Raw genomic sequence first — 27,633 nt, forward strand, 5'->3', positions numbered from 1 at the left:
ACGTGAAGTTGAAGTTAGAACAGTTGCCGTGTGTTCGGGTTTATCTCGCGGAGGGAAGCAGTTGTATGGAATAAACGTTGTGTGGGATAAAAGCCAAGTTTCTCCAAATAATGACGTAAATGTTGCGAAAGGCAGAGGCTCAGATGTCAGACTGTGTTTTCACTCTCGTATTCCCGATTTCAGATTCTGGCTCCAACAGGTTCAGATCAGCAGTTGTGTCTAAATCCAGCTGCAGCATCCTTTGGAGTAGAAAGCCGGGCCGAGTTGAGATGGTTTCCAGGGAAGTATCTGCTTCACCAGCTTGCGTTAGCTACGTCGTTCGGAGTCGTGAGCAGTGAGTGGAGCTGTACTTTTGAAGTCCTGTCCTTCCACACGTCTGACCAATCACGAGTTAATTTCCTCTGTCAATCATGACGTTACACCGGGACATGAGTGGCTGGAAATGACAGACACCACCATCTGGACATGGAAGGGGTGGAGGTCAGGACCTCTACTGTAGTCAGCCACCGGGGGGGCGATCGTTTTCAGTCAACTTCATATACAGATATCGTTACAGGTGGATTTGAAAAGTCGTCCATTCCAATAGATTACAGTCTGTTACTTAGTCTGAGGCACTAGTCTATTATGTTCGACCAATCAGAATGAAGAACTTCTCTCCAGGACCCAAACAGATATGAGCTGTTTCAAGCAGTGACTGTATAAACAGGTCATATTCTTCATATCAACACCCAATCTGTCTGATGTCATAAAGATAACACATCTATCCTCCGACAGCCGTCACTACCTGAGGGCGAGGGGGGGGGGGGTGCTCTCAACTTCCAGACCTCTTTTAAATACCCCCTTTCCCCCCTGAGGGCACATAGTCTACCTGTACACACACATCCTCACACTCAAAAGCCCTCAGACCACACACACACACACACACATACAGACACACACACAGAGTCCAGTTTGAAGTACACAACACCGTTTGACCGTGGACGCGTGCGCCGGAGCTCACACACGTGTGCGGCGCAGCGTATTTGTCGGGACGTGTGAAAGATCGCTGAGCCAGTTGCCTCGGGTGGAAGTGGAGGTGAATGGGTCTTGTGCCTCGGGTGTGTGTGTGTGTGTGTGGTGTGTGTGTGTGTGTGTGTGTGTGTGTGTGTGTGTCTGCATTCAGATGCACATGTAGTGTCATGTTCCCCCTTTTACTCTCGTTTTGTTGTAGCACTGACATGCAAATCCTGCTTTTGTGCTACTGCAAATCTGTGTTTACCTTTCCTGTGCCATTCATGAGTTGTTTTGTGTGAGGCCACCGGCAGCACAGGGATGTTAATGCAGGAAAATCAAGCGGGAGCCAGATAAACCGGTGATGAGAGACAATAAGACAATAATCAGGGGGAAACTGAGCTGAAGTGGTTTGAAACCGGATGATTTTTACAGACACGAAGTTTTAACCGATTTGGTTGACTCATCGGTTTTAAACGTTATTCAGTTCGATGAAAGAAGTTCATGTTACAAACAAGTTCAGCGGGATATTAATCCAATCTAATCCCTCAGTGTTGACTGGAGATAATCACAAAGATGTGGTGGAAATACACAGTTTACGACAATGACAGCAACGAGCATAGATTCACAAAGGGAAACTGCCCTTTATCACCACAAACGTCTTTTACCACTTGTGTAAGAATCACGTCGAACTGTTCGGACACAGTTGTAAGAGGTTGTAAGAAGCTTTTGCCTGTGACACACACTCGCATGTCAATGAATCATGAAGATATAAAGGAGATGCTGCCACGACTTAACTCTGCAAAGGCCCCAATTCACACGGTCGATAGCCACAAGCTAGGCGCCAAGTGTGCCACTAAAACGGGAGGACAAGGAGGTGGGAGCTTTGATGATCTGATGTATCGATATCTGGATATGAAAGTTTGGTTATGTCGCTCGGCCCTGGGTGTGACTGTTTAGGTCACACCCAGGTTTAGTTTGATTGATTGACAGTTGTGGTGGGAGTGAATTAAGATGTGATTGATAGGTTCGCGCTGTTTGGAGCAGCGTCAATGGAAGGGCTCAAAGGTCGATGAGATTATCCCACCATTGTTTTTTTTTCTCAAAGTAAAAACAACTCGTTGGCAACATGAAGCTGGATTTCATCCCAGGAAGCTGCGGCTGCTGCTTCACCGCAGACAAATCAAATGCCGATCAATTAGTGTCAAGTGTTTCTCCCTGAGATTCAACTAAATTAAAGATGGTGTTGAGTACTCGTTGCTTGATGAGGTGCAACTCGCAAAGGTGTGGCTTGTTCCTCAACTAATTCAACCAGGACATTCATAGTTTGGCCTCAAGTCATCTGCTCAGTGTTTGGGCACAGGAGGAATTATCCCCAACAGCCTTGTGTGTGTGAGTGTGTGTGTGTGTGTGTGTGTGTGTGTGTGTGTGTGTGTGTGTGTGTGTGTGTGTGTGTGTGTGTGTGTGTGTGTGTGTGTGTGTGTGTGTGTGTGTGTGTGTGTGTGTGTGTGTGTGTGTGTGTGTGTGTGTGTGTGTGTGTGTGTGTGCACACAGTCTTGCCAGACCCAGTTATGTTGTAATACTCTGCAGCTCATTATCAAACTGACACTGTAGCTCCTACAGTGTTGAAGTTACACTACGTTTTCGCAGGTTTTTCTGACTAATCCGCGCTAATTTGGAAATCAACACCTTGAGCGCTTTTCAAAGAATCCGGGTACACGCTGTATACGTTTGCACACATCCATTCTTGCACAGACAGTTTCTGCTCCCCCTGCCTCTCACACACACACACACACATTCACACATGCATGCACACAGAGCCGCCGTCGTCCTCGGAGGCCCCGCTTCAGCTGGCAGGGGATTAAGAGGTCAGGAGTCAAAGGAGGGACCAGTCAACCTGCCGAGCACGACGAGAAACTGACCAAGCAGAAGAAGACTCACAGATATTGTGCTGAATCAGAGTAAAAAAACACAATCCGGATTCTCCGAGTTAGAAAAGTCGACCCCACGGAACAAGCGCCGCACAGCCGAGTGTGTTCTGTGGTTCATCGTGATCCCACTTGGCTTCGAGCCGAGCGTCGGATGATGCTTGGACCACCAAAGATAGACAAACAGATGAAACCAGCATGTTGGGGCTTGTGCAAGATTCACAAGTGTTACTCACTTGTTTATCGAAATGAGAGCTGGTTAAGGTCACGATTTCAACAGTTGGCTCGGATCTTAATGTCAAAGCTCGTGAGGTGTGTGGCATTTAGAGAGCAAAGGGGACTTGAGGGCAGCTGTAAACAAATATTATAAAACCTTATAATTAATGTAGCGCAGTAAAAAAAATCAATTCTCATAATGTTGACAGTAATACACAGAATTATGGTTTAATATAACGTTTCAGTGAAGAGTCTAAGATGGTAAATATACTTCTTGAGCCTGACAACATCTGTCGGCGCGGCTGCAACAATGAACCCAGTCAATCAAGAGGGCAAAGGAACAAAGGCACAGAAGAAATGACCCATATAATACAAAGTGTCCAAATAAAACAACTGTGGAGCTTAATGTGTTTCTGTCAATTAAACTCAAACTGCAGGAAAACAAGTTCAGAGCAGAACTATGCCTTTCATTGTCTGTGGATGGCAACGTTTGCTTTACTGCAAAACAGACCCGCAAATGTTCAAATGTGCTGAAAGCTGAGAATAATTACAAACCATGTCCACAACAACCTGTCAGCTTTAAACTGTTGTGACTGTTTAGCATGCACATTTTTAAAACTGTTGTTCTGGAGTCAACGAGGCACAGATTATTTCTTCATCACACCCACGTGACATGTCTGCAGAGAGCAGGAGACAGACACAGCTCGTCGCGTCGTCCTGTTATTTGCACCCGGGTGAAAAGTGCAAAAGGCAAATCAAATTTATCTGATGAAAGGAAACGTAACTCTCCCTCCGACTTTATAACCAGCTGTTTGTTTGACTCGGTGCCGTCTCAGATGAAACCTCCGTCTGAATCGCTCGGCACTTGACTCTCCACTCTGTCCTGTGCCCAGCGTAGCAAACTGTGGCTGTGGGCGAGCCTGTGGTATTTTTAATTTGGACATCTTGTTCACAGATGAGAGCCGAACGCCACTTCAAAGAGAAGGGAGCGGATCGACAGTGAGGCTGCAGCAGCGTCAGTGCAGCGGGGGGGCGATAATGTTGCTCGTTCACAGAAAAACGACGATAAACACAGATATTGTGAACAAACGTTAATAAAGCACAAGCTAAAGAATTTAAGTGAGGGAACATTAAACGTCAGAAGGTACAAAAGATGACATTTTTGATTTGTGCATAGGCCGTATATAAAGAGGGACGACAGGATGAAGCTCCCCAAAACGTCTTGATCGCCCCCTGGTGGTCGGCTGTAGTATCGGTTTAAACCATTTGCATCCTCCATGTTAGCAGATGGGACATGGACCAAATGAAAAAGTCAAATACAGTTTCCCCAAACATTATAGGTAGTTCTCATCACACTGATGTCCGAGGGTTATTCAATGTTATAAAAAAAACATTGAAACTTCCTGATTGACAGCTGAGACTGACTCGCGATTGGTCGAGTGGGACCTCAACACCACTGTGGATATTTTGGCTTCATTTTGTACAATAGGAAATTATGCTCGATTATGGCAAAAGTTATAATCACGATAATTCTGGTCGATATTGAACTGACGATTATTTAACATGTTTACTCACGCATTTATTGAACTTGAAAGACAGATAAATCCTTAAGATAATATGCAATATATTGAGAGTTCTTTCGTATACTTTGTTGTTGGAAGCCATAATCATAGCTGAATTTCATCTAATCGCCCGGCCCTAACTGGACGGGGCTGTACTTTAATTATTGCCTGTAAAACCCATCGTTGTGCTGCCGGTAATTCACAGGATAATTGCGTCCGCTCTGCTCATGTGTAAGTGCACCAGCCTCGAGTCTGAGGGAACAAATTAAGTAATTGGAGGGTACGTTTAGGGACGGCTAACTAAACCTTGTGTTTTCCGACACCTGCCAGGCTCTGTTTTAAAGGGGGACAGTGTTTATTTCCTTGTGTCTGTCGTGTGTTTTGCACCGATGCACTCGCGCCGGCCACAGACAGTCCATAAACACAGACAGACCCAGACAAGTCCAAGACAAGCAGTCTGTCGTTCAGTCAGCGGCAGGAACGTTGCTCCACAGCTTCGACGAGGCCAAGACACACCAGACTGCTGCTCTCAGCGGAACAGATGGGATGTATTAAGACAAATTGAGGTAGCAAAGGCTGATGGAGCAATTTCCCGCGTCTCGCAGCAGCAAGAGAACTTGTATAATATATCTGTGCTGGGTTTCAATTGGGCTGTTAAAATGTGCCATTGCTCAAAGGGCTGGGGAAGGGGTGTGTGGGGTTGAGGAAGGGAAACGTCGATGAGTTTGTCTGTAAGTTTGCAGGATTGTGCAAAAAACTACTGAACGCATTTCCACGAAACTTGGTGCAAGGATGCGGTATATGTTTTTCAAAAATCTGGCATGTTAAGGGGACTGAAATTTACGTTTGGTATTTGGTGCAGATCCAAATAAGAATCTGGATCCAGCAGATTCAAATTGGGCCTTAATGGAAAAGTGCCATTCTAGCTCCCAGAGTTTTATATAATGTATAAAGCGATGATAGCTTGTGGGTTTCCTTCATATTATTGCCTCTGCTTCATTAGAGTGTTTCTAATCTTGGACGAGGAGAAAACTATGCAGCTGAGGGTCACATCACATCAGGGTCGGCACAGAGAACAGCTGAATAAACAAACAGCCGTGGACGTGGAGTAAAAACTGCAAGTCGACTCAGTAATGTGCCTACGATTCATACTAATGTACAGTATTTTCAAAATGTATTAGTGTCTTGAAGGAAAACTGAGTTTATAGACATATAAACCAGATCTTTTCTTTGCTGGAATAAAAAAAAAGTGGTCTCAAAGGATTTCAAGTAGGAAATAAAGGTTTTAAATGCCAGGATTGACCGAATATAGAAAATATTTAGGTTTTGCAGGATAATGAAAGTTCTTTTTGAGACTGGCTCTATGAGAGAACATGTTTGGGACGTTCTGGAAAGGAGAGTGTGTTTTCTTTGGAATCGCATCCGTGTCCCTACGGACAATGTGAAGAAACCAGTTCCAGTGTATCTGATCTCTGCGTCTTATCAGATCCACGGCTGTGATTAACACGACCGAGCTGCACTTGCTCAGAAACGTACCCGTGTTTGTTAAGCTGAGCCTCTGTATGTTCTCCGGTTGACGGAGTCACATACTTGGTTTTCCCATGAAATTCAACAGGACAGATAACATCTTTAAAGGAATCTGAAGGGAGCAAGGCCACACTTTCATTAGAACATTTCAGCTCCTTCGAGATTCATTTAAATTCACAGTTTGATAAAACTACTTTCGAAAGTCGTTCTAATGACGATTAAAGTAAAGCAATTTATTTGCATGAAGTTTCACGACTAAATGACCCAGAAGTATCAATAAAACGGCCAAATCATCTCGTCCCCTTTGCGTGAAATGTTTTTAAAAAGGACAGCGTTGTTTGTTATTAGTGCAAAAATCAAGTGAAGTCACTTGTGGCTTCAGTGGGAATCTATGCGTGTGTTTGTGTGTTTGCGTGTGTGTGTGTGTGTATCCACGCTCCCATCCATCCTCACAAACACAACAACACCATTTTCCCCTCCTGGTTCCCTCTCCAAACATCCCCTCCAGCCTCGGGGCTTTTTTGTTTTTTTCCAGAGTCGTGTGTCAGCGCCCGCTCTGCAGCGGAGCATGTCGTCGCCATTCCTCCACATTTCAGAGTCCAGTTACACCACAGAGGCGGCGCCGCAGCTCGCAGGGTCCTCACAAACCGGCGAGGTTGTGATAAAAAAAAAAAAAGAAGCATTGCACAACTTTTGGAGTTTTGGAAATTTACTAAACTTTGCAGACTTGGTTCATTGTTGCCCAACACTGTCCTCTGCTCCGAGTTATGTTACTGCTTTTAGTGTTGACTGTGTATTTTTGGGCTTGTTTGTGGTGATTTTACTTTCTTTAGTTGCGGCTGTAACCTGTAATTGGTTTTATTTGGGCTGTTGGGTTGAAATGGAACATTCATCAGAGTCCAATTACATCCTCCGAGGTGAAATGTTGCTCTGCTGGTTCACCGTGAACTCTCCTCCGAGGTCGACGTTTTAGCCATTTCATACATTGCCTGAGCAGCACCTGTGATAAGTGTTGTAACAGTCGTGGTTTAGTTACACAGAAAAACACTCCCTCAACTGTTGCATGCAACCAGTAAATCCTTTTAATTATGAACTCAATTATCATTTCAATTGCGACACGCAAAGTCGTTTTCCACAGAACAAGAGGGTACCGACAAAGAAGGTTGTTTGAGGTGTGAAACCCGTCGCCTGCAACTGCTCCTCTGACTGTGGCTGCGCCTTCTCAAAGAATTAGAAAGGATTTAATGATGAGACAATGCTAAGAATGAATGGTTAACACCATTAATTAAGTCTTAACAACTACTCAAAACGCTTTACAGTACAAGTCACACACACACACACACACACACATTCATTCACTGTCAGCACAGCCATCAGGGGCGATTTGGGGTTCACACACTTTGGAATGCAGATCCGAGGAGTCTGGGATCGAACCACCGATCCCTCCGGTTAGTGGACGACCCACAAACCCATCGACTACACAAGTACACTGAATCAGAGTAAACACAAGTATACACAACACATCAGACTTTTAGCATCAAACAAGAGAGTGTTAACGTGACCTTTGACCATTTTGAACTAAATCACTTGTGAGGTAATTTTCAGCTGATTTTCTTGATGCGTTTACAATCTGCAAAGTAACTGAATGAATTGCGGACACAGTGGCTTGATTCAGGACTTTAAATAAGTCGTCTGTTATTCGCAGTGAGTCTGACATGAGCCTGTGCTCGTGGTGGAGTGAAGGCAAACAGAGACAGAGCCTGGGATCTGTCCTGATTAATGATGTGTTGACGAGATAAGAGCTACGAGTGTGTTTGTGTGCGATGACATCAGAGGTCTGAACTCGGTCTGATCCGTGAGTATAGGTAAACATCAAGTCCGATGCTCTCCGCAAAAACAATTGGCCTTTTTGTTTTCCGTCCGCGGTTGTTTGCTATTTTGAGAGTTTTCTTAATAAAAGCATCAAACTTTATGTAACAGCTGCAGGGAAACTGATTTTCTGGCAGTGACATTTTGCACAAATAGCACAAGATGATCTTTGTCCAAACTAAAGTTAGATTCAGATTTTCCTCGGCAGAGTTGACCTCACAGGACAGATTTTGTGTGCGTGGAGAATAACGGCAGGGATCAGATCTCGGATCAGAACGACCCCACGAAGAGTTAAAAACATCAGATTTTTCTGTTCCTGTGTAAAATGCAGCCTTTGTTTCTGGGTCATGAACCTGCTGAGGTCACTGACTTTGACCGAACCAAACAAACACACACACATGTCACTTTGCACTAATTGATTCCCCTCCCAGCAGAGACGCGAATTAGGGTTTCTCTGTGTGTGTGTGTGTGTGTGTGTGTGTGTGTGTGTGTGTGTGTGTGCGCGCATGTGTGTGTTTACTTTAAAGGATCTTCCAGGAGTTAAGTAAATAGATAAGTGACAAAGTAAACACCCATCCCACACACACACACACACACACACACACCCTAACGACATCCTACTTCAGTTGTACATTTCTACACACACATTGAATGTACGTGCGTCATATTAGTGAAAGTCGTCCTGTGTTCACAACATCCAGACGGTGAACTTTTCCCAATCATAATCCAATTATAATCGTGTGTGTGTTAGTGTGTGTGTGTGTGTTCCTATAGAAATCTCTCTCTGCAGTAAATCCGTCCACACTCCCTGACCCAACACTGGGATAATGAGGTGATCCAGCAGCAGGGGACAAGTTCGTAGAGGTCTTTGGGCCATGGGTTTCAGTGTGTGTGTGTGTGAGTGTGTGAGTGTGTGTGTGAGTGTGGCTGCAGCAGCGCTCATGATGGTGTAAATTTGTGTTTGCGTGAGACAGATATGATCTGGGAGACGTGTGATTGTAAATAACTGCTCTGATTGTTGCTGATTTTCTGCCATGTCTGGAAATTTCCAGCACAAATTACTTATTAGGCCAGAAGTCAGCGCTCAGGCAGCGTGTCGCTCGCTGCCGTGGCGACGATCCGAGCACATTCTCATTACCACAGATTTCACGTACGGCTCCGCTCAGTTGGAAAATGTTGAGCTCTAATACAAATGTGCCTAAATTCCTACTTTGTTTCGAGGCAATTTGGTCATGTGACGTTTATGAACAAGCAAAAATGAAAGGGTAATTTACTGAGTCTCCACGTGTTTGGAAAACTTGCACCAAATGACCTGTGACAGCATCGAGCACTGTTGCACACACAGTTAGTCACAGTGCCTCGAAGCCAAGAGGTTAAAATCATGGTTACAAGTGTTTTAAAATAAATATTTACACACAGACGGCAATAAAACAAGTTAACATAAACATTAACATAAAGCCTGAAGTCGTGTTCAAGGAGACAGTCAGAAGTCAAAGGGACATAAAACTGTGTGACACGTTCTGCAGGAATTTCACAACGTGATTTAAAGGAGGGACCCAGTTTCTGTCATGTTCTCATCTACGCTACGAAGAATTCTGCCTTTAGGTACGAAAAGAGACGCGTCCGTTGCAAACGATGTAACCGTCCACTTCCAATGCGTCTTTTACGTTGGCATGATTGTCAACAATACATCCACCAGAGGGCAGTGCAGGGTTGACAGTTTCTGACAACAGCAAACGTGGCGACGGTGAAAGGAGGTTGTGATTAAGTAGCTTTTACGAAAGAGGCAAACGTGGTCCAGCGCACCAACTTGAAAAGGCACTTCACCATTTTGACGTTACACTTTCCCTATGATCGTCTAGTTTGAACTATCGCTACACTGCCCCCCTGTGAGTTTTGGTGGTACTGCTCCATTTTGTCCGTTCGTCTACATCCGTAGTTTTTAGAAGACGTGGACAAATACAGACGAAAGGAAACACAGAGTACGGACTAAAGGCTCCGTCCATATCCGTCTAACAACGCTGATCATAAATGAGCGACATGTCCCTGCACTCAAAGTTATTCTAAATATAATAATCACTCTAATAACTTCTGTAGATGATCCTCTAGAAGACAAAGTAAGTTATTTTCCAGTGTTATTAAAGTCGTACTCATTTGTGTTGTTACTACAGAGTCGGACTGTTGTCGTCAGCTCATCCAACAGCGACAGGAGAAGAGGCAGCGAGGAGTTTGCTCCACGACAGTAAAATAAGTAAGTAAAGCTGTCAAGGTTTTTATGTTTTTACGTCTGTTTGTTGGTTTGTTTGTTGTTTGTCAGGAGGATTACGCAAAAACTTACAGAACAGATTTTGGCAAAGCTTGCTGGAAGGATGGCACATGGTCGTTCTCCTTAAACTTCGGTGCAGATCCAGGGTTTTGTTTTGTTTTCACACTTTCTTTAACGTCGCCATTTTTGAACGTTTTCACTGTTTTCCCAGAGAATAATTCATGGATCTTGATAGAAAGAATCTGGCGTATTTAGGGAAGGGATAAAAATGAGTGCGTGAAACTTAAGGGTCTGTGAGGTACGTGCCAGTCTAGTTAAGTGCATCGAAACATTGAGTGATTACAGGCACAAAGATGCAGATCTGGCTCGTGTTAATAAGTTAATGTGTATGAATGGGCAGCTGCGTATCTGACACATCGTCCATAGAGGAGAACACAGAGTGGAAACTTTCCCTTTGGCTGGTGAGCCAACCTGGTTCGGTATTTTCGGGTGGCACAGTTGGGCACACCTCTTGGTTTCAGGGTGAATTTTTGTTACACTGGTTTTTCCACTGAGGGTTTGACATTTTGAAATCCAGCGACGAGGCGCCACATGCACAGTCAGGCATCGTGCCACAGCAGCTACAGCAGCAAGACAGTCGTGGATGTCAAAGGTTGTGTGTCTGTGTGTGTGTGTGTGTGTGTGTGTGTGTGTGTGTCTTCACCTCACACTCCACTGGCTGCGAGCCTGTCCTGTCTGTCAGCAGTTGGGAATAAGTACGTTACCTGCGCTCACACAGGTGTGCCACAGGGCACCTGGCAGTAGGAACAACCCCCTCAAACATGTCTCCTCTTCTTTAAATCCTCAGGGAAGTTGCAGATCCTCCAGGTGCTTTGACGTCTTCTGTGAGCGAATATTTTAATCTCTACAGTTGAGAAAAGACATTTATTCCAAACCCCTAAAAACAACTTGATTCTAGCTTGTTTTTGTTTTTTTTACGAGCTGGAGTTGAGTTGATTGAGGTAGATTACTCCACTCTTCTCGACTCTTTTGATGTTTTGTCTGTGAAGCGTGAAGCAGTGAAGCGTATCATCAGTCCCTCCCCCCGTCACCCTCCGATCTGTCAGATCCCGGCCTGCCATCACTTGTTTATATTTAAATGGCATCTCGCCTGGAGCTGAGATACTGACAGAGGTCACAGACACACAGTTGCTCTTTTCTTTTCAGCAACAGCAAAGGATCAGTTGGGTTTTTAACTTGGGTGTTAAAACTTTAATTCTTACTGCACCCAGTTGTAACACTGTGTGATAGTTGATATGCTGCATTACCAATTTTCCCTTTTGGATTCTGATAAGTGATCCTGGACTTTGCGAATCGACTGATATCGAGAACTGATCCGATTCCAGTGCATTTAAAAATATAACAACTTATATTAGACTCACAGACTTTGGTTAAACCCTTTTCAAATACTTTATGTGATCGCTAATGTTTTGTAATTTACAATATGAGCTTTTCACAGACAGTTATCAGTGTTGGTGTTTATATGGAAAACTTTTGTTTGAAAGAATAAACAATGCAGAGAAGACATATATGTTTTTACGAATCCTTATATCAGTATCAGAGTTTGTTTTTGCCTGTTATCAGTCTCGGTCGGGCTCCGCTAAGTTTGTCACTATTAACATTCCTGTTGTTCTGGACAGTCCACATGAAGAATAAGTGGTAATGGAAGTAAAACACGATAAAGACTAAACGGTCCTTTTTTTCTAGCAGGCATTCAGACTTGTTCCACACAGATGTACCCAGAAAACTTTTAGTACCGAGCTGACGTCAGCCAGCAAGTGCCAAACCAAGAAGTGTGGCACTGAAACAGGTGTCGATGATATGATACCACTTCCTCATAAGACGCAGTGTTTGGTCAAACAATATGAGAAACGTTCTGGTGATGCTCCGGCACCATATTAAAGTATTTCAGTTTCATTAAAAGCTCTAAACTCGTGTTTTTTATTGTAGATGGTTGTATTTACAGTGTAAATATGTGTGTAGACATTAAAAGATCTATCAGACCTTCTAGTCTCACACACACCTCAAATATCTAAATTATATCTATAAAGTTTTAAAATAGTTTGGATGATTTATTGGCGTTTACCAATGTCGGAGACTTGTCACTGCAGTTCTGTTCTGGAACCACATCAGTGGGAAGCTAACATCAGTTTTACCACAGAAACCTCAATCAAAACACAGATACTATCGTCAACAGGCAGGTTCTGAGGACGGGCCTGTTTCCCCTGAGAGCAACATTTCCTAAATCCTCCGAGCAGAGATTTGACGGGCGGCAGCAGCAGGGGCGGCGTTGGCAGCGGTGGCAGCAGCAGCACACCTAGATACCACTTTACATTTTCATCATAGCTGCAGGAGCATAGCTCGCATCTCTGCCATACCTGAGTGAGACACCAACGACACCCAGGCGTCACCGAGACAGCCCCGTGGAGCGAGGCGGGCGAGGTCGCTGACAAATGATTGATTATTAGACTTCAGTGGATTCGGTGGTTCTATAATAACATGTACCTTTGCCAAGGAGGTTACGTCTTCATTGCTGTTTGTCTGTCTGCAGAAACTACTGAATGATTTTCTTGAAGCTTGGTGGAAGGGTGGGGGGGGTATGGGCGGGTGGATCCAGCGTCTTTTTAAAAAAAAATCTCTTTCCAAGGGAATAATTCATGGATCATGATTGAAAGAATAAAAGACATATGGAGAGGACTGATATCTGTGAGTTTGTGTAACCTGGTGCCGCTCTAGTTTACATGACAATCTCCCCACAGCTTTTATAATTACTGGGCGGAACCAGGTTAAGCAGAGGTTATTAAATGCCTTGCGGCTCTTCCAAGCATTAACAAGGACAAATAAGACCATTTCCGCCTCAGACAAAGAGGTTGTCTCTTCATGAATATCTAAGTTACCAGCTGTTACTGATAATGCAGGGAAGGAGTACGAGAGGTTTATAAAGACCTGGTATCTGTGCTGACAGATCTGATCTCATGTACACAGCTACGTCTGTTTACCAGTCGTGATCGGATCTAACTTCCCGGCTCTGTATGCAAAAACTCACGACCATCATTTGTGCTAGTGCAGATGTGTGTGTGTGGTGATGGTGTTGTGTGTGTCGAACGAGCGAGGCAGCGAGAGAGAGAGTTGGGTTGACGCTCCTCTACATGCAGCTCAGGACGGATTCGAACACACTGAAAAGAACGTGGCCACATGCGTCCCAGACCAGCTCCCAACGTGGACCGATCTCAGGACGTATTTGGGTGCATTCCGATCTAAATTAAGCGCTGACCACATGTGATTGGATCTCTCAGGACGGATGTCTAGGTCTGACGGGGTCAAAGTTGGTTCGAAGGTTAGAGGGGGGGAAGGACTGGTGGAGAAGAAGAAGAAGAAGAAGAAGAAGAAGAAGAAGAAGAAGAAGAAGAAGAAGAAGAAGAAGAAGAAGAAGAAGAGAAGAAAAGAAAGAAGAAGAAGAAGAAGAGAGAAGAAACAACCACAGTATATAAATCACAGACGTGACTCACATCCGATTAGGATCCAGCAGCCAATGAAAACTCCAGGAGAGAGGTTCACAGAAGTTCAGCTACAAATGACAAGAGGAGATGAGCCGTCACACACTGCGTTATTAACTTGTTCCAGAGGTGCCTGGTCATGCCCCGTCTGTGTGTGTGTGTGTGTGTGTGTGTCACGCATTTTGTCAAAATGAGTGACAACATTAAGAAGACGGTGAAATCCAAAAGAGGTAGAACTTCCTCTAAGAGCTCGGTGACGTGAGAAAACAGGACCAGCGTGGGAGGCTGTGTATGTAATTGAGCTTTTACACTAATAGTTAGTGTGTGTGTGTTTGTTTTTTCTTTCACCTAGTCTATTGTGTTGAGTGTGACACATTCATGTGCTGCTGCTGTTAGTCTGGAGGTGTTTTGGCTGCGTCTGCCTCGCTGCAGGTACGAGTTGGTTCACTGTTGTGTGAGAAGCCCTTTGACACCAGTGTTTGCAAATAGAGCTCAACAGCACGGCCCCAGAAGATTCATTTTCTGAATAGAGGTTTTGATAATCAGCCACAATATTTTAACCATCCAAGGTAACTTAACAGAGACTGTGAAACAATGTTTTATTCTCCTGTAGACGCCACAAGTCTGTATGATATCAACTGTGTTTTAAGGAAAAACGTGTTTTAATCACAATGTTGATGCCATGGAAATGTTTCCCACAGCCGTGAAAACCATGACGACAATGATCGGAATGTTCAGCGTAATATTAAGACAAATCTGCAAATGCGTACCGAGATCTGTGTCGCGATAAATCTTCAAATGTATTCACAGATAATAGACAATCAATCAATCACTCACATTTTTTTTTGTGTAGCCCATATTCACAAATCATAATTTGTCTCATAGGGCCGTAACAAGGTGCGGCTGATAAGTGGCTGAAAGACGAGTCAGCAGTTACGGCTCAGACGCACCTCGCAGTCTGCGGCTGTTTTATATGATTTGTGCAGATCTGCACATATGTGGGGATTTGTCCTTTTCATCTTGTCCTTTTACACATTTATAAATCGGATTATGCACGTACAGATTGACACTTGTGTGTTTTGCCGTCTGCTAAGCGTTCAGTCTTGTGGATGCATCACTTTAACCGGACTCCCTGGATTGTATCACTGTTTATTTCCGTCGCACCTGAAACAACACAGCCACACCTTGTCCTGCTACTGCAGAGCTATGTTTAGCAATACAAGTAACAACAGTGTCAGCGTTTCCTATTCCACTTTCCTCTAATGGACTGGTCCTTCATTGTTTGTGCCGTATTGTGTGTTGTTAGTTGTTAATGTTAATGATGATTGAGGCTGGAGGCCGTCCTGGGTGTCGACCCATCGTCTCATCAACCATTTGGTGTGTGAGCTGCCGTCATTCTGACCAGCGCCATCTTGGTTTGTGAAACCGGAAGGAACCAAAGTTGGAGGAGCCGGGGGTGGAGCCTAACTGAGAGTTTGAGGACGGTGCAGGCCCAGTAGCACCTGTGACCTGCACCCATTGGACGGTACTAGCTGTCAATCACATATAATCCACGCTAAATGAACCATAATTTACAAAATGAGCATCATGCTTGAAACTAGAGATTGAGACATAAACTCCTCAGGAAAATGTTTACTGACTTCCTTTAAAACCAGTGGAGTCGCCCTCTGCTGGTGATATGACAGAAGACAGGTGTCAGGCCCCTCTGCATTGGCTTCACTTTACGGATCCGGAGTCTACCTCCCCTTTATATACAGTCTATGATATGGAGAGATTAGCTGGAGTGCACGGAGGTGAAAGGTCAGCACTTCTCAAAGTGTCTCAGGCTGTAGCTGCACTTCAGTGATTAGATTCAGTCGGTTACTTTATCGAGCCGAGTGAGGGAGGAGTGTTTAAAATCTGCCTCTGAGACTTAATATATATTTTTTTATTATTTCCTCACACACTTGCTTGAGCATGTGCACACTCTCCTGAGCGACTCGGCACCAACAGCGTGTCGACTTCATCTGCTTACACAATAGCTTCTGCAGCTAAAGACTTTTAGACAGATTGAAGTCGTTAAACTCAGATTTTACTGCTGAGCCTTTTCAGACGTGAGGTAACAGGATATTCCACTGCGGGGAGTTTTCGGGGGTGTGGGAGTGAAGGTAAAGTTCGTCCCACTAACTCATGGGCCCCCTTTTTTCTCTCCACGAAAGTGACGCAATGTCCCTGCAGACCGGCCAAATTCATGATCCGTGCTCTGTCTCTTTGTACCTTCACTCCTGACTTTCCTGTCCTCCTGTCTCCCACACAACCCCCCCCCTCTTCTATGCACTTTTACAGACCATGAGTTTGTACAATTGTAGTGGGGATATAAGTCATCGTTGTAACTTTACAACAGCTGTAACAGCTCACTCTGCTGCTCCTTTAGCAGCCATGTGGTTACTGCTTTTACAGTATTTCCAGTTTCCCTTGGTGATTTATTTAATGTCCTTAAGGCGTCCTACTTCCTACATTTGGTGTAAATAAAGAAAGAAAGCCAAGCCTCCGTCCTGGTAAGAATCTCAGTGCTCATCCTCGACAGAAACAAAGAGGGAGAAACAACAAAAAGGAACATTACACGTTGTGCTGCTGCGAATCCGCCATTAATTGGACATGTTTGACGTTGATTGGGATGCACCGGACTATGTTGGAGAGTAGAGGAGGAACTTGAGCAGGACGTGATGTATGAATCCTGCTGCGGAGATCATGTGTTTCTGTTTACATCACATCGACCCCAACGGCGGCGGCCCTCATCACCAAAAGCTTTAGAATCTCGAACGTCTTTCCAAGTTGACGTCGACGTCTTCTACGTGTGTGACACCTCTGAGATATTTATATTCTTCCAGTTTCTTGACATTTACGTTTTTCATAAGATTTCAGAATAATAAGTTCAGAGTTCAGTGCTTGTTTGAAAGCAGCTCTGCAGATCCGGACCCAAAGATAAACACAATGCATTTTGGGTAAGGTGACTCCTACAATCCTGCTGCTGTTACCTTAGCGAGGACAGTGTTTGTATAAATGATTTAAACAACTGGTCAAAACTATGAAAAATCCGATGTGAGTTGTAATGAACTTGATTAACAGCTAATGTTTGTTGTGCTTGACCAGGATATCTGAGAACGTGATCCCTCTGCCGCAGCTCGAGAGAACGTCAGCGCTGTCGTATCTGGCTTCTGTCAAACACTTATTAAGTCTCAGTTTTGTTTACAGCACATTTTGGATAAATTGAGGCCGTCGTCAGCTACCAGCTTTTAAATTTCTCTCCCTTTCTCTTGTGTTCTTTTCCTCATCGTCTATAGGTCTCCCTCTCTTGTTTCTTCTTTCCTCCGTCGCTCTACCTTTCTCTTATCGGGGGGGGAGGACAAAGGTTTATGTGGGCTGTTCATTCTGCCTCACAGTGAGGGATGGCTGCAGTGTATTGTGGGTAACAGAATCCAGCTGTGTTGTAGACTAGTGTTTGTGTGTCTGCTGGTGTGAACATGTGCAGGAATGTGCGTGTGTGTGTGTGCAGTATGTGCTGCAGGTCTCACGTGCACGTTGACCTGTTTCATGTCGTTTTGACGGCGACGCTTCTCTTTCACCACGTGTCCTTATCTTCACTCGTACAAATCGCTCAGGACTTACTGTGTGCCGCAAAGTCTTAACAGCAGAAAACTCCCTGTCACATCTGATCATGAATTTTTGACGTTGGGGAGGGAACATAAATCCAGGTTATGGGATTACAGTGTAACGCTCGCAGGGTAAAACTGCTGTGCATGTTTTGACGTCCTAGGTTGATGTTAATATCGCAGTTGGCAGATTCTTGGCTGTGGGACATGGGCACGGAGTCTCTATCAAACTGCAGGACCAACAGCCCAAGATAATAAAATAGACGCGCTCAGATTAGGCTGGAAACATTTTGTATTTCACTCCTTCTCTTTCCTCCCACTGATCTCCAGTCATTCCTTTTGAAAAGCTGAGACAGCTTCAGAAATAGGAGGATTTATATGTGAAGCAGCTGCGATCGAAGTTCAGAATAGATTCGCTTTTCTGCAAATGATCTGCTCGGAATATATATACTGTGGAAAAACTCTGGTTTACGATACTTCTGCTCTGCCAATTCCTTATTTAATGCCTGACCAAAGAGATTTAGAGCGTTTACATGGTTGAACTGAACAGTGCAACAACTACTGCGACTGATAAGTGATGGAAGGATAATTTCAAAGACGATACAGATTATGCACAGACTCCTAAAAAGTGGAGAAAATCTGCAGCGATAAACTAAATTAGAAATTAAAGGAGATTATATTTTGTCTTTCTTTCCTCTAGGTTGTTATTTATGTTTTTTAGTGATTGTAAAAGTTCTGCAAATGTTTTTTTCTGAACATTACAATTATGAACCTGAATATAATGATAATATGTCTAATTTAAGCACTTGAAATCAGCTGCTACAATATTTCCAAGTTTTCAAACTGATAAAACCAAATCAGGATTAATTTAGGAACTGCTACACACCAGGAACAAACCATAATTTAACACATGCAATTATTATTTTTTTTTAACTCAACTTCAAGACAGAGATGCAGAATTTAGCTTTTGAAAAAGGCAGAAAGAGCCAACGCAAAGAGGCCTGAGCGTAAATCGAGGTAAATGGGAACAAACTGTACATCTTGTAAAATCGACTTGACACATGGTTTAATCTACATGTTCTAACACACGACCAGAAACACACTGTTTACTCAGGATTTAAAATGGAAGATATATATCCTTGGGGTAAAGCCTGTTTACTTTTTCCTATACAGACTTAAAGCCTCCGTTATGCACGAGTGCTTTCTTCTTTCTTTCCTTCATTCATATTTCGTTCAGTCATTTTCTCACGAGCTTACTGTTCTATGAGCGACTGCACACAAAGAAAGATCCAGATTCCCGAGCTGAGTGCGTCTTTAAAGCCGAGATGTAAGGACATGTACCTGAAACAAAAGCCTTCACATGCCTCGTCATCGCAGTGATACCTGGTCGTCGGTGCAGCATGAGGTCGGACAGCTTCAGTGTGTGTGTGAAGGTGTGTGTGTGTGTGTGTGTGTGAAGGTGTGCGTCGTGTGTTTGTGTCTTAGTGAGAACAATGCTGATGAGAGCAGCTCTTTTCTTTCTGCGGCTGCTGTGACAGAGTGGTTCGGTAGCTTTAGACGTTTCTTTATGTGAACTGTCTCCACTCATCTCTGTGCGCCGGGTAAAAAGAATGTCAGTGGCTGGGTCGTATTTATTTCAGCACATTTGCACAGTGGTCGTTCTCGTCTGAAGTCAAACTAACGGATAATGGAAAGTTAAAATCTATATGTATTTCAGTTTCAAGGTTAAACAACATTAGCATTCAACCACTTCCTCAGTAACTATTCTCTTGTTGTTATGATCTTTTATTATTTGTTAAACTCACCAAAGAGGTCACGCTTTTCATCGTGTGTCATGAAAATAATTTTCCTTGGATACTAGATGTTAAAAACTACTTAGGACTGGAACAATAAAGTTGTTTGTTGATTAAAATACTTCAAAAGTGAAGCAGAGTTCAGGTACAAGTCCAAATATTTCGTTCAGTGCTATTTGTGTATTTAGGGAAGAAGTTCAGGAGTTTGGGAGGATCAGGGTTCGACGTGCACAATTTGACTTTCATATTTTCTCCCCATTTCCATGTTTTGGCCCCGAGACATTGTACCAACAAGACTCCAACTGTAACTAAACTGTAATTGGAAACCGATTCATAAAACTTGTCACAGAGCAGACATCACTCTGTGGTTTGCAGCAAGACACAGCAGATCCAGAGACGTTTATTCTACACACTCAGTTTTTTTACCCTTTTGCCGCATATTTGTCAGCATCTTGCATTGACTTTTATATCAAACAGAAAAGCACCAGACACATGTGTAGAACTTGTGTTCACAGACGAGCCGATTGCAGCGTCCAGCCACATTGTTTAGTCTGTCCTGTGAGTCGCAGGTTGGAGGTTTGATCTGTTTCTGAAGTGCCGCTGAAGTCCTGAAACGAGACTGTCAGATTTGGCAGCTTCTGGTTTATATTAGTTGCCCTTGAAATCCCAGTTGTGGTTCTAAACACAAAATTAATTTTGTAACCATTTAAATACCATTGATTTCTGTAAATAGTCACTTTGACCTTCCTCTCTCTTGCCTCACTTTCATTCTTCTTTGTTCTCTTTTCAGTTTGATCTCAGTTGTGACAGAATTTGAGGGAATATTGCAAATTCCTGACAAACCCTGACCTCCGTCACTGCATGAATGGAGGTGTGGGGCCAGAGGTGCGCTCCTGACTTCATTAGCACATCCTGGGTTTCTCCTTCACTTTCACGTCAGGAGTCCTGGAAAGGGCACGAGTGCAAGAATTTACTAATGCAAACCAGGTCAGGGGGCGAGGAAAGAGGGAGTGATGAAAGCGGGAAGAAGAAGAAGGGGTGACATAGGGATATGTGCTCGAATTTATTGGACGTTGTCGTGAAAATACTGAAAATACCAAAGATGTAGCCACCTCCATGTTAGAGGGCCGTCGGGTTCCAGTTGGTTACGTTGGCTGGGCAGATATTTTACACTGCACATGTCTGTGATGGGCGAAAACAAGCAATCACCATGCATCAGGCTCAAGTCGGGTTTGGACACAAAAAAAACTGCGCTGGGTTAGTTGTTCCTGTTTGGTCATTTAAAACCTAAACCTTGTATAACAGAATAGATCAGTGTAAACATGAAATGTGTGTATAAACATTAATGTATGGAGAAAATCTGTGTGTGGCGCCTATTTTTTCGGTAACACGATAAGGCAAATATGTCAAAACATATGATTGAATGTTCGGGGGTGTATGTGTGTCTTCTCACTCACAGCATATTTGCTCGGAGTATGTTTGTATGTTGTAGCCGTGTGGCTGCGGGTGTCCAACTGCTCTGCGGCAGACTGGGTTTCACGCACTAAGGACTGTGTCATAAACACAGGGAACAGGCTGAATGTGTTTCTCACTTACCCCAGGAAGGGTCACCCTGGGTGGGCTGTGTTAACTCATGGTCTTGGTCTGTGGGTCCTGATCCCGGGGGTATCTGCTCATTAAGGATATAAAACATTAAATCCACTTTGATGGAGCAGTTAGTGTTTGTATATACTGTCTGCCTGTGTGAGTGTGGAAGCTAGGGTTTGTTGATTATGCTTGTTTATGAGCTAATAGATTTAGACTTTAGGAATTACATTGAGAAAAATACTTCTTAAATGTTCTTCTTCATAAATTCATCAGTAACGGTGTCTTTAACTGGTTGTTTCATACTGTACTTAGTATGTGTCACTAACACCAACCGTTTTCTTTCTTGTGTCTTTCAGAGTTCCAGGCCGGACACCACGATGTTACCTTACTTCCTGCTCTTGTTCCTCTCATCTGGGCAGGTGTTATCCTCCGACTGCCCAGTAGACTGTTCCTGCCAAGCCCAGGACTCTATATTCTGCATTCAACGACGGTCCAGCACTGTGCCCCGTGTCCCCACCGACACCCAAGAACTCTACATCTTCCAGAACGGCATCAACACTTTGTCCCAAGATGACTTCAGAGGCTTGGTGGAGTTGGAGATGCTCGACCTGAGTCAGAATAAGCTGGTGGAGATTCCAGATGGCGTGTTTGAGATGCTGTCAAAGCTGAAGAACCTGGACCTGTCCTCGAACGACATCACCCACATTTCCAAAGGCAGTTTTTCTGGCTTGGTCCAGCTTGAGAGGCTGTATCTCCATGCAAACGCCATTCAGAGTATCCACTTGGAAGCTTTTGAGGGTTTAGATATGCTCCTGGAACTCAAGCTCCAAGGGAACCAGCTCACATCTCTTCCATCCCTGCACTTCCCCAGACTTCTGCTTCTAGACCTCAGCAACAACAACATCCCAAGCCTGGGACCCTCAGACCTCCAGACTCCTCACCTGGAAGCCCTTAAGCTGGCCTCTCTGGGGCTTACCTCTGTGGATGAGGATCTTATAACTTCCCTTGGGAACCTCCACAAGCTCGATATCTCCGCAAACAAGTTAACTGAGGTGCCACAGGCCTTAAAGCAAGACTCCCTCAAGGGGCTGATCAAGCTCAACCTGGCAGCCAACCCATTTGGAGAGCTTAGGATGGAGGACTTCCAGAAACTGACAGGACTTCAAGACCTGGATCTAAGTGGACTTAATCTCCAGGGTTTTCCACAGAGTTTCTTCCAGATATTCCCAAAATTGATGCGCCTTACAGCAGCTGAGAACCCATTCAACTGCTTGTGTCCATTAGCCTGGTTCCCTCTGTGGCTAACTGAGAAGGGTGTGAGTCTTGGGAGGCCTGAGGAAACTAGATGCCACTTCCCTCTAGTTAATGCTGGAAAGATGCTGTCAGCACTTGAGCACAAAGATTTTGGATGTCCACCTACCACAACAGTGCTGATTGGCTCACCCATTGGAAGCACCTCTGTTCCCCAGATGCTCACCACACCACCTGAAGCCACCCATACCAATGCTATTCCTCCTCCTCCACCTCCCAGTGAGGAAACAGTGTCCTCAAAAACAGTCAGCTATCCCCTTCCACCAGAACCTCCAGTCTCCCCTAGTTCCACTAGCGGGGAAAATGAGCAGCACATCTGCCCACCAAACATCTGCCTCAATGGGGGCACCTGTAATTTTGATCCATTGGGTCAACTCAGCTGTCTGTGTCCATCAGGAACCTCTGGCCTCTATTGTGAAAATGTGGATGAAGTTCCTGAGCCACCACAACCTGCAGCAACAGAGGTTCCGGTAGTTGCCGCTGTGATGCCTGCTGATCTTGATGCCATCAGCTCACGCCAGGTGACCTCCACGTCTATCCTTCTTGACCTGCATCGCTTCATTGAGACACGGCCACACATTCGTGGGATAAGGTTGACCTACCGTAACCTCTCAGGACCTGACCGCCGCCCCATTATCCTGAGTGTACCGGCATCCTACCCTGAGTACACTTTGCGTGGTTTGAGACCCAACTGCACCTATTCAGTATGTGCTAGTCCCCTGGGCGAGAAAGTCCTCTCTAGGTCAAACAGCTCCGTAGAAACAGGGTCGTGTACAGAAGCTCGGACCGAAGGGGTTCCACTGACATCCTTAGAGCCCAGGGTGGAGACACAGAGCCAGGTAACATATACTCTGATCCCTGCCCTGGCTGCCTTGGCATTGGTACTGGGGTTGGCTGTGGTGGCTGGGACGATCATCTGCCTGCGGAAGAAGAGGCAGTCCAAGGCAGGAATGGAGCTGGAGCTGGGCCCAGCTGATCCCGATCCCATGGAACTGGAGGGGATCAAGGCCTGCCTGGAGAATGGGGGAAATGGTACATTACACCAGAAGCAGCCTGAGATTGAGCGCTGTCACACTCCTCAGCCACCTTCATCCTCGCAACAAAATGGGGGCTTGGACTATGAGGTACCATTGATGCAAGGACATTGCCCATCAAACAACAATCTAGCATCACTAAAGCCTTCCTATTTCTAAGATGCAATAAAATACAAACACTTGGAAAGATTTAGGTGTGAGTGGGCTTACCCATCAGGACTTTTTACATCCTGCTTTGGCTCGTTTAGTGGTTAAAGTCTAGTTTCATTCTAATTTCAAATATCCTCAATTTGAAAAGCGGCACTTACTTATTTGGATTTGTCTAAATGATAGATCATCTATTTTCAAGACACTAAATGATACTGAATGTTGCAGATAGAAAGCATATTGGAAATGTGCTAAACCACTGTGGGACAATAAACAGGATGTGTTTCAAAGTCATCCAGCTGAGTTTGACGGTGGTGAGACCCAACCGAGTGATTTAACTAAGTGCAATCGACTAGACCGGTCTTAGTAGAGGAGTGAAAATGGAAGTGCCTTTTTGCATTGACACAACTGTATTCAACAGCTTATTTTTTTTATAAAAGAAACTATGTGAATGAGCTGTCATCCTGTTGCTGGATTTGGGAGAAACAGGAGGAAGGTGCGTCAGGCCACAGAAGTCGAGGATATGACGGTGGTTTAAATGAAAACAGGGACTTGCCTGGACCACAGGCCCTGGAGCATAAAGGGGGTTTGAACAACTCCACCTGCTCCATGGGAACTTTAAAAAGAACTTGCACTGAAAAGACATATTCCCTTCCCTTTCTGGTGTCCCAGTGACGAGCCGCCAAAAGACTGATGGTCACATGAGGAAATGCAATAAGAAAAAATAAAAAAGCTGCCTAAACTCCACATTATGTTGTTGACATAATCTAATCTGAAAGTTTCTTCACGTGCGGATTTGGATTTTTTCAGTATCAACAGACAATGATTTTTCTTTCTATACATCTCAAAAGCTTCTGGCTCCGCAGGAGATACATTTGCTGTGAAAGATAAATGGACTGAATGAAAAGCCATTGTGAATTGACTTTGTCGACATTGTTTTGTGCCGTGACGAGAAGACTGTTGTGTGTAGCTGATATCATGATATTCTGTATGATGTGTTTTCTTTTCTATTGTTTGTGTATTTTCTGTTATTGTTCTTTCAGTATTGTCAGTTGAAACTTTACGGATTTTACCCACCGTGCAAAAATGCTAAAGTCATTATGTGTTTGATAATTTCCCTTTTTGCATTTTAGGTTACATGTTCTCCTTCTAGTGGCTGTAGAAGTAAATTACTAATTTAAGTCTATGATACCTTCTCAATCTCTGAGCCAATCGGCTTTTATACGACGACGAATTAGCCTCTGCGGGAAACGACCAATATTTTGGGGCTTCCGGTGTAGACAGCTGATATCCGAGCCGAAAATCCCTTCGCTGTACACAGTTTACAGTCCGACTAGTTGCTTTTATCATTGGATCTTTGCGCCACACAAAACACAAACAGTGATACTTTCTTTACGTGTTTAAGGTCTGGACCATATGTCGACTAATCTCGGACTGTCGGCAATCAGAGCCTGCTCAAACGTGATTGGTCGAAGTAGAATATACAGAATCTGTTTATAGAGATTAACGAGAACGGCAACAAAAACAACCGGCAGCAATCAACTCTAGGAAGTTAGAATTAAATAATTGAACTACAACTCGGCAACAGAGCTTTTTCGCCAACATACAGTATAACTACATCTAACCATGAAGTGTCAGACACTTTATTCTCTCTGCCAGCTCTGCCAACGCTTCATAAAGACATGGTTCAGCCTCAGACCGTTTGCGACTTCCAACACTGTGTTCAAAGGCCTTTTGCCACAGAGCCCAAACCCATAAAGCTGCACACATGTGCCGAGCAAACAAAGCAAGTTCAAAGAGATTCAAGGCAATTTGCTGTAAGTGTCAGTAACTTTTAGACACTGGTTGTTTCCTCTCTGTGTTGCCGACTGTATCGTTTCTGAGATAGAGTCTAAACAATGTTCCATCCATCCATCCATTATCTATTCTGCTCATCCTTTTGAGGATCTTTGGGGGATGGAGCCCATCCCAGCTGAGTGAGTAAGAGGCGGGTACATCCCGAACATGTCGTCACCAAACTGACAAATAAAGTCAAACGATCATTCACCCTTATGTTCACAGCTACAGGCAAGTTAGCGTTGCCAGTTAACCTAACCTGCTTGTCTTTGGACCGTGGGAGGAAGCTGGAGTGCCTGGATTTATTGCACGCAGGTGTGAGAACATGCAAACGCCACAGAGCTGGAGTGAGTCGACAATGTTAACCACTGTTCCACCGTGCCGCCCCTTTCACAGTGTTCCCCTGTAGCTTTTTTCTCGTCTTACACGCTTTCCCTCTTGCTGCTTCTCGACACTTCACTTTAACCATCCTGTGTTTTTGCCTAACAACGATCATTGGCGTGTGTTTGTAGACTGTTTTTCCTGTTTACTGCTTAACCAGACTGTGAAATGCACCATTCGGAGGAATTTAGAGTCTCGGAAAGTCACAAACTTTTAGTGCTTTTTTTCCTCCCTTCTCCTTAGAAAAAGATTGCTGAATCCCAGGCAGGTTACCAGAGACGTGCCTTAGCAGCACTCTGAGCCTTACCGAGATCTCGTAGAGTCATGTTACATACTGATGTGTATTTCAGGAACAAAAGGGCCTTTATTTTGCCTCACAAGACATCGCATTTTATTACATTACAAACTAAAAATGAAGAAACATGAAATGTAATGTAACCAATTTAGCCAGTTTTTTAAATGAAAGAGCTTTCTTTGTTCTCGGTCGTCTAAACAGCCAAAAGCTAAGATGACTGTGTGTTTTCAGTTGGATTGTTCAGTTGTGTGTGACGTATGTGTGTAACATGTGTGTTTTGGTAAGTTGTCGTCTTTATAATGGAGCTCATGCACTACACTGTCCAAAATCAACTCCCCATCCTCCAGCTCCTCTGCGCTCTTCACTCTGTCAATATTCCAGCAAACACAGACACAGACGCTCATATACAATATCTGCTTTCCCCCAATATATCAACTGGAAGACTCTCTGTTTGGCTTTGGACAGCGAGAGGGGGCAGGAAATGTTTGACATGTTTTCATCATGCTCGTTACGGTATCTTCCCTGTTTATTTAGGGGAAGCTTTTCTGTCTTATCGTTTTCGTGTTTGTCAGATTCGTCTTTACATGTTCGTCAGATGCTGAGAAAAAAAGAGCAGTATTAAAATGCCTTAATGACAATACGCCTGTGGTCTTGTGTGTTTATTTCATGAATGGCACTGGCTGAAGATTTAAGTCACTTTTAAACATTTTAATGGAGCAGTAACGAACATGTTAACGAGCTCAGTAGCGAGGGTTTTTACAGTTTTCCTCCTTTTTGTGGATTTGAGGAATCTGGGCACGATGCACAGGGCTGCTGCCGTTTACAAGCTAAGTTTAAGACTTTTTAATAAATGAAATTCAAGAGCTTTGTCAAGTACGACCGATATGAAGGAATAGTTGCAGAGGATATTAGTGGATGGAGATAATAACTATTTGTGTAGCACTTTTCAATACAAGTTACAAAGTGCGTTACAACAAACTATGAAAATCACATCAAAATATCAGAATAAAAATGATAATTAAGATACAGATAATAAAAGCAATAGACATCACATGATAAAATCTCAAATATATGAATTAACTTCACCCTGATGTTAACATAATTAAGAGCCACCTAAATTAATCATATTTAAGATCTAGTATATAATATTTTTATGTATTTTATAAATGCAATTTTAGACTTAAGACGGAAACCCGTGGTTGTAGTTTATGAGTCTGTTTCGAATGTACAGGGGTGTTAAATATAAAGAGTGAGAAAAAGATTTCATTCCCAACAGAAGATTCCACACACACACAGAGACACACACACACAGACACACACAAACAGACACACACACACACTGACCTCAACCACAACCTGATTACTTTATAAGGTTACGTTGGTGTGTGGATGGAGGTCATTTGCTGTATTTTCCGCTAATAACCAAGAACAGATGCTGATGGAAAAAAACAAACTAAATAACACACAGTTTCCAGATGAGACGACTGAGCTGCTTTTGCCAGTGGCTGTTTTCTTGCTGACTCAACTTTTACATTTTTTCTTACACCCTTCTCCACAGTTCACTGCAATGAAAACGCACACAAAGACCCAAAAGTCCACACTTATACAGTGAGGAATACAAGATGCAGCTTGTGAGGGTAAATCATCCACTGAACATCTGGTTTATCTGGTTTACATCTGGTTTATCTTTGCCATAGAGTGAATGTTTGGATTTTTCGATCCA

At 43.8% G+C, this 27,633-nt stretch overlaps 1 protein-coding gene across 1 annotated transcript in view; it reads left to right on the forward strand.

The window, feature by feature from the left end:
- LOC118122022 (vasorin) overlaps positions 1 to 26,550 on the forward strand; it is a 30,630-nt gene extending 4,080 nt beyond the window's left edge. Inside the window, exons 2-3 of the mRNA XM_035178412.2 lie at positions 10,264 to 10,343; positions 21,263 to 26,550. Coding sequence (XP_035034303.1) covers positions 21,284 to 23,410 — 2,127 coding nt within the window. The 5' untranslated portion in view covers positions 10,264 to 10,343; positions 21,263 to 21,283 and the 3' untranslated portion in view covers positions 23,411 to 26,550. The remainder of the gene's footprint in view (positions 1 to 10,263; positions 10,344 to 21,262) is intronic.
- The last annotated feature ends 1,083 nt before the right edge of the window (positions 26,551 to 27,633 follow it).

The sequence above is a fragment of the Hippoglossus stenolepis genome, chromosome 2 (assembly GCF_022539355.2).
Source record: "Hippoglossus stenolepis isolate QCI-W04-F060 chromosome 2, HSTE1.2, whole genome shotgun sequence".
Lineage (NCBI taxonomy): Eukaryota > Metazoa > Chordata > Actinopteri > Pleuronectiformes > Pleuronectidae > Hippoglossus > Hippoglossus stenolepis.